At 47.4% G+C, this 7,493-nt stretch overlaps 1 protein-coding gene across 5 annotated transcripts in view; it reads right to left on the bottom strand.

Annotated features, from left to right (window-relative positions):
• The window catches only part of DENND1A (DENN domain containing 1A), a 545,539-nt gene extending 540,032 nt beyond the window's left edge, over positions 1-5,507 (bottom strand). For 4 of the 5 annotated variants that reach the window (XM_032251634.1, XM_032251629.1, XM_032251633.1 and 1 more), the window contains exon 1: positions 5,256-5,347. In XM_032251634.1, coding sequence (XP_032107525.1) covers positions 5,256-5,272 — 17 coding nt within the window. In that variant the 5' untranslated portion in view covers positions 5,273-5,347. Of the gene's footprint in view, positions 1-5,255 lie in introns of all 5 variants that reach the window. The other variant, XM_032251630.1, reaches the window with a different exon arrangement.
• Between the last annotated feature and the right edge of the window lie 1,986 nt (positions 5,508-7,493).

Consider the following 7,493-nt stretch of genomic DNA (forward strand, 5'->3'; position numbering starts at 1 on the left):
AAAAAAAAAAAAAAAAAAAGCAAACCTTATAGTATGTGAATCTTATGCTATAATCTTATAAGATTCACATACTATAAAATTTTGTGTCTTCAAGTTTTCAGATTACCACAACCTACAAGGCCCTGCCCAGGCTCTCTTCCTCTGACCTCACCACAAGCCTCTCTGCCACCAGTCACTACTCAAACCCACTGGCCTTCTGTCTATTCCTGAAATATGACTAGGGTTTTCTTGCCTCAAGAGCTTTGGGTATGCTCTATCCTTTGCCTGGAATAAAAAGACTTGCCTGGTCTCTTTAGATGACTAATACCTCCTCATCCTTCAAGTCTCAGCTCAAATGTCATCTCCACGGTGAGGCCTTCCCTCGCCACTCTATCTAAAATAGGACAGTCACTCCAATCACTCTCTCTCAGAGGCATCGTGTGCTTCCAAACATCCACATAAGCTTTCTGTGAATTTACTTGGTTCTTTCATGTCAGGTCCACAAGACTGTACGCACCATGAGGAGTGAATGTGTATTGTTCACCATTGTAATTCTCAACGTCTAACAGAATTCCTGGCATTTAAAGTGCCTAACAAATGATCCTATTTTTATTTCCCTAATATGCCACGTCCTCATACGTACTGCTTCCTCTGCTGATACCACCACCATCACTACTGCCTCCACTCCCTCTGCTAACCACCCACCCCTACCCACGGCTCAGCTGAAACATGATCTCTTGGTGAAGCCTTCCTTTCCAGACCCACCCTTTTCCCTAGAAGACAGTCTCTTCTTCACCTACTCACCTATTCATCACCAGCGGCATCTCCACCATTGCAATTAACTTATACTGTATTATATTTGGTTTTGTTTTTTCTTTTTGGTAGGGAGGGAATCTGAAGGGGGTTGTTTTTGTTTCACATTTGTTTCCACTACTTTAGAAAGCCTTAAAGAAAAATACTTTTCATCTTTGTGTCCCTAATAATTAGCACAATGCTAGGCACAGTATTACTACTAATTATGGTAATAATGGCTAACATGTTGGCTTAATATTCTTAGTTTAAGACTATTCTTAATATTTAATACATGCTTAATATTCTTAGTTCTATAGTAGGTGAATGGATGAATAAATGGATAAATTTCTTCGTTACTAACCTCAGAGGTCACAGTTTGACAGAGACAGAAGACAGGTACACAGGCTAATGAGAATAATCACTACCACAAGGCCAAATTAGTTGCCCTGCCCTGTTCCTATGCCTCCAAATCTTAGAATATGCTTTTCTCTAAGTCCATAAATGTCAGGTTTCTTCAAACTCACTTAGAAAACTTCCTTCGATTACTTACAACCCACTTCCTGCACTTTGTGCCTGGAAGCAATTTCTAGGATGTCACCACAAGCAATATTAAACTGCCACATAGTTTCCTGCTGTGTGTCTGCATTATCAGTTAAATTGCTTCATAGTAACCACATTCCAGTCCACTGGGATCATTCAAACAGTAAATAAGATTTAAACATACCTGTCGAAGATTGTCAGTTACCACTGCTCTTTTTATTCTTCTAGATAAATGTCCACAAAGGTTTAAGATTTAGGTTTCCAGGGTGCTACCTACATACTGGTGACCTTCTTTTTTTGTCCATTAGCTGTTGATTTGAGGCAAGACAATGTTCCTTTATTAAAATGAACATGAGGCCGGGTGCGGTGGCTCCTGCCTGTAATACCAGCACTTTGGGAGGCTGAGGTGGGCGGATCACCTGAGGTCGGGAGTTGGAGACCAGCCTGACCAACGTGGAGAAACCCTGTCTCTACTAAAAACAGAAAATTAGCCAGGCATGGTGGGACATGCCTGTAATCCCATCTACTCGGGAGGCTGAGGCAGAAGAATCACTTGAACCCGAGAGGTGGAGGTTGCAGTGAGCTCAGATTAAGCCATTGCACTCCAGCCTGGGCAACAAGAGCAAAACTCCCTCTCATCTCAATAAAAAAAAGAAGAACATGAACTAAATACCCTACTAAAAGGAAAGGCCTGCCTAAACCAGTACAATTTGTCTTAAAAATGTATAAAATACAAAACTCTTCTTCAAGGGTTTAAATTTTTTTAACTCGATGTACGCTCAACCCGGAGAACTCAGAGTCTTAATTAGGATCTTAATGTAGATCCTAACATATTTCTTAAATGCATTCCATGAACTCTTCTTAAACAAGCATGTGCCAGGCATTGAGTTTGATACAGGGAACTCAAAGACAGTCCCTGCTCTCAAGAAGTTTATGTCCAGCATGGTATGGGAGACAGACAAGAAACGAGACTTAGCACTGTGACTGCGATAAACACGAGGGGCCACAGAAACACAGAGGAAGGGCACCTGGCCTAGACTGGAACAGGTGGGGGTGGGGATGGCAACAGGAAACTGGCATCAAGGCAGGCTTCCGGTGGTTGGCATCTGATCTTAGGCCTATAAACTCCCATTCTCTCATTTGAAAAATGTGGTTAATAAATAGCATCACCACCACTGGACAGTAGTGAGAGTTTCATGAAATGGTTCACACTAAGGACTTCCATGGTACCTGACAGAGACTGTGTTCAACCAGGCTTAAGCTTGAAAGAGAAGTCTGATCAAACACTAAATCTCAACACCTGTGCCTAGCAACTCACGTGCTTTACCACTGATCACACAACAGACATCAGCTTCACAACTGCACACAATATTGTTTTTAATCAGCTTTTATTTTTTAATAATGAGACAATGTTAAGTCCTACTCTGCATGTTAACAGTCTAATTCCTTGATCATTAAAATTTTCTTTTCCATTACCTTAAACATACCTTTCTCTGACATTTCTCATATACAGTAATGTTCTTAGTCTTTTGATACAGAAGATGAAAAAAGAAAAAACCTAACAATTACTGAGTTTTTAATATCGACCTGGCATTTATATCGATACTGTGTTCATTGCTCATAATAACCCTACTGGACACAGTCCTCCCCATTTTACCCTCAGGGAAACTGAGTTTGAAAAGGCAGTCTGTGTGAAGTTTCATAATTAGCATTAAAAAGAGCTGGAATTTGAACCTAGATCTGATTCCACCTAGTCAACTGACTTGCTACATCAGAGATAAGCAAGAGAAAACAAAGGCAACCCCTCCCCCTTACCCCTGCTTCCAAGACTGTCCTACTCAATGTAACCTGCACACTTAGTTTCACCACAGCCAGGAGAACACCTTGAATGCCCTGCTGGAGAGAATAGCCAACCAGTAGTAGGCAAAGCTCTGTTTTCTCCAACTAGAGGAGCACTTAAGTGGGCAATTTCCTCTCCATCCCCATTCCTAGCTACAAGCAGAAGTTGCATAATCAACAGTCACTATAAATCACAACTGCTTTTCATAGCTTCTCTTCATCTTTTTCGGTTTCACCACAAGCTAACATATTTCCCAAGCCTAAGTTTTTATCACAGCATAGTCTACTTTCAAGATCAATAAGGATATTCTTCATACTCCTTTCACACTTAATTCCATGCCTTTGTAAATTCCCTTGTCCAAGTGCTCAGAATTTGTGATGGGTTCCACAAAACACACTTGAGAAATGTATTTGTCAACCCGCTACCTTGGAGAGCAACAGAGATCTGACGGCTAGCCATCTGAACTTTTACTCGCTGGATTTTAATGCTGGTTCAGATACTCACTGCCTCGTGTTAGGCAAGTTTCTGAACTTTTCTGTAACAAGAAGGGTAAGGGTCCTCACGCATACTCTGCAACTCTAAGATGGCTTCTGGAAAGTGTTTCTAAGTGCTATTGAAATCCAAGTTTACAACTCTTACTTGGAAGCAGGAACTACGCTTGAGTGCCTCTTTAATCCCAATGTTTTACAAACTACCATCTTTTTACCTCCCAAGCCTCTCAACCTCTTGTTTGGAGCATGCTTCTTTTTCCTCATTTCCACACAAATAAAGATTTAACAGAGTGCTCATGCAACTCTTTCATTTTTATTATCATAAGCAAACTTTTCTAGTTTCATTTAGCAGATGTCTCAGGGCTGCTGCAGCTATCTCATACATATTTTGTAAATGAGACATCTAATCACACAGCTGACTGCACAGCTGGGCAAGGGTCACACTGCACGGGCATCACCTGGACATGAGATGCCATGTTTGAATAATTATTAGATTTCGCCCTTAAGGCCCTTCTTTCAAACTTCCCTAGTACAATTCTCAAAACGCTGAAATAAACACATTCCACAGATTTTCCTGTAAGAGGGTTTAAAGTGTACTAGGAAAGTTTTTTTACAGAAAAGCCTATGTTGTCAACTTGTTTTTTAATGCCCTTAAACAATTCTATTAGTCACAGAGAAAAAGTGAACATTTGTTAGTAATTAGAGATAAAACATCTCAAGTTCTGGGGCAGACGAAGGGAGAGGCCACAAGAGGACCTGGCTGGAAGGGGAGATAGAGTCCAAAGCCACACACCCAAATTGGACGGCTTAAGAGTTGAACTTTCCAAAGTCAACTTCTAAGTCTCTACAAGGAGGGCAACAATGTTTCAGGGGATGCTGAAGTTAGATGTATTAACAATTTCCCTGGAAAGCTAAGCCTCCACCGGGAACTCCAGGTGAATGAATGAGTGAGGGAATTCGCCAGATTGAGTTACAAAGCCTTTCCAACGATTATCAAGATCAGGTGCTCGGTTACAACACGGAGGTATCCTCCTTTACAGCCTTTGGACCTCGCTGCGTGGAGATTTTCACGGATAAGCGGGGGGAAATAGGAGAGAGACGGGCCTTCCTCCCCGACTATCCACATCTTAAATCCATAAATGGCCCCTCCCTCTGAGAATCTCACGCGCCTTCTGTGGGGGCCGCAGGCCTCAAGCGGCCAGGCTGCAACCTCTCGGGACCTGCCAACTCTCAGGGGAGCCCCAAACATGCCCATTTGGTGAGGTGCTTCCGGGGCTTTCCTACTCCCCCTACCCACAGTTGAAGGACCATTTTCAGGGGCTCTCCGTAAACCCGGGGAGGGGGCCGCCCTGTAATCTCAGCTGTTCCGGCCCCCAGGTGAGGAGGGGACACCTGGCCCCCGGCGCTTTGCCACCCCGCGCGCACCCCGCCGCCGCCCGCGCCTCCCTGGATCGCCATGGCAACCGTCCCCCTCCCCGCGTGACGCTGGCACGCGGGGCGCCCCTCCGGTCCCGGCAACAAGTCCCCCGCGCGGCCCGCGGCCTGCAGCCAGCCCTGGCCCGGCCTCGCCGCCCCGCGCCCGGCCCGGCTCCGCCCGGCCCGGCCGCACTCACTTGATCCTGGAGCCCATGGTCCCCGGGCCTCCTCATGGGCCCGCGGGCCCCGCTCGGCGCTGCGCTGCCCGCCCGCCCGCGGCCGACCGGCCTCCCTCTGGCGCTCTCCCCGCCCCTTCCTCCCTTCCCTCAGGCTGGGGCCCGCCCGCTCGAGGCTCGCTCCCTCGCCGCCGCCGCCGCCGCCGCCTCCAGGGGTTAATGTACTCGCTCCAGCCCGGCAAACGCCAAGGTCGCCGGCGCGCGTACCCGGCGCGCGCCGCCCCCTCCGCCTCTCACCGCCGCCCTTCCCGCCCGCGCTGCCGCCGCCGCTGCCTCGCGGAGGCTGCTGGGAAGTGTAGTCCGCTCGCATGGGCGGGGCGGCGGAGCGGCGGTGGGCGATGGCGAGGGCGATGGCGAGGGCGTGGGCGAGGGCGAGGGCGAGGGCGGGGCGGGGCGAGGGCGAGGGCGGGGCGGGGCGGGAGCGCGGTCATCCGCGTGTCTCTCCGGGCGCCGGCGCCGGAGGACTCGGGCGTACCACTCTGTGCAGGCCCTTACACAGCTCCACCGCAGTGTGCTTCGCTGGAAACCTCCACTCACAGCCGCCCTGAAGAGACCCTAACCTCCCATGGAGACCGTCAAAGAAACTGTCACCCATCCTCTCCTTGGAGGCGTCTCACCTAGCCCTTCTCACAGAAAGCTAATGTCTCCCGCCCAGGCCTCCATGAAAACACGTTTTCCCTTTAACATCCCGCACCTTCCAGTAAGTTCTGTGCAGAACCTCTTCTGCATCATATTGTCCACTTCCCCACCTAAAGCTCTTTCCTCTTCCTTTCCCCTTAGACCTTGAAGGAGACCCCACACACCTACAGAAAAGCCACCTGGGGGCTTCGTGGACCCACGTGGTGGCTCAGCTTTGGACCCCCCTTGAGGACCTCTGCCTCCCTTTATCAGCCACTTTGGGGAATGCAATATGGAAGGCTCCTGTTGCCACAACAGTCTCTGATAGAGATTAACTCAATGCAAATGAAAGGATTTCAGAGCATAGATCACCAACCGGCTACCTACCCCTGCTCCCCCTTAGGGTTCACTTCCATGAACACCTCAATTTCATTCCCCTCAGGGCTCACTTCCATGAATACCTCAATTTCATCCCCTCTAGGCCCAGAGGGATCATAAAGAAAGCGCTAATGACAGCTCCATTAGCGACATTTAATGGTAGCTGTCAATGTGGGCAAGTGCCCTCTCTGAATCAGATACAGTATATCTGCACATCAATAGTAACAATCCTCACAATAATCCTGTGTTCATCCCTGTTTTACAAAGAGGAAACTGAGGCACATTCCCAAGGTCACATAAGTAGCAACTGGTGAAGCCAAGATCAGTGTTCAGACGGAATAATTCCAGACACGTGTGACATAGTTATGCTTTAGGGTGGCACCTTTGGCCACAAGTCCAAAGACAGACACTTTTAATATTAGCCTTTTCTTTTTTTTTTTTTTTTTTGAGACGGAGTTTCGCTTTTGTTACCCAGGCTGGAGTGCAATGGCGCGATCTCGGCTCACCGCAACCTCCACCTCCTGGGTTCAGGCAATTCTCCTGCCTCAGCCTCCTGAGTAGCTGGGATTACAGGCACGCACCACCATGCCCAGCTGATTTTTTGTGTTTTTAGTAGAGACGGGGTTTCACCATTTTGACCAGGATGGTCTCGATCTCTTGACCTTGTGATCCACCCACCTCGGCCTCCCAAAGTGCTGGGATTACAGGCGTGAGCCACCGCGCCCAGCCAATATTAGCCTTTCCTTTTCCTTTTTTTTTTTTTTTGCAATTTTCTGTCCTGAAATGCCATTCATCCCTTCTGCCATTTCAGTTTTTTATAAATGCATGGAGTGCCTCCCCACCCTACCACCATCCCATAGCCACTATGTAACCGGTCCTGCATCCTAGGTCCTGGCCAGGCTGGCAGCAAAGAAAGCAAGGAGGTAAGTCATAGAAAAAATTTCTGTTGGAGTCACCTACGGGATAAAGATAGTTTCTCTCTTTTGTCTCTGCCTTGAGGTTATTGAAGGCAAAGGGTAAACTTTTTAAAATTAAAAAAAAAAAAAAAAAGTGAAAATGTCCAAATTGCCATTTTGAATTCAAAGTCTTATGCGCCCAGACACCATGCCAACTTGTAAACACCCCTAGGAGCAAAGCTCTGCTAGACAGACAGGAGCTCTGTGGTGTTTATTCACCTTGTTTCCTGTGAAACGTCTCCAAGGA

This window comes from Sapajus apella, unplaced genomic scaffold (assembly GCF_009761245.1).
Source record: "Sapajus apella isolate SASKATOON/1434 unplaced genomic scaffold, GSC_monkey_1.0 scaffold76, whole genome shotgun sequence".
NCBI classification, from domain to species: domain Eukaryota; kingdom Metazoa; phylum Chordata; class Mammalia; order Primates; family Cebidae; genus Sapajus; species Sapajus apella.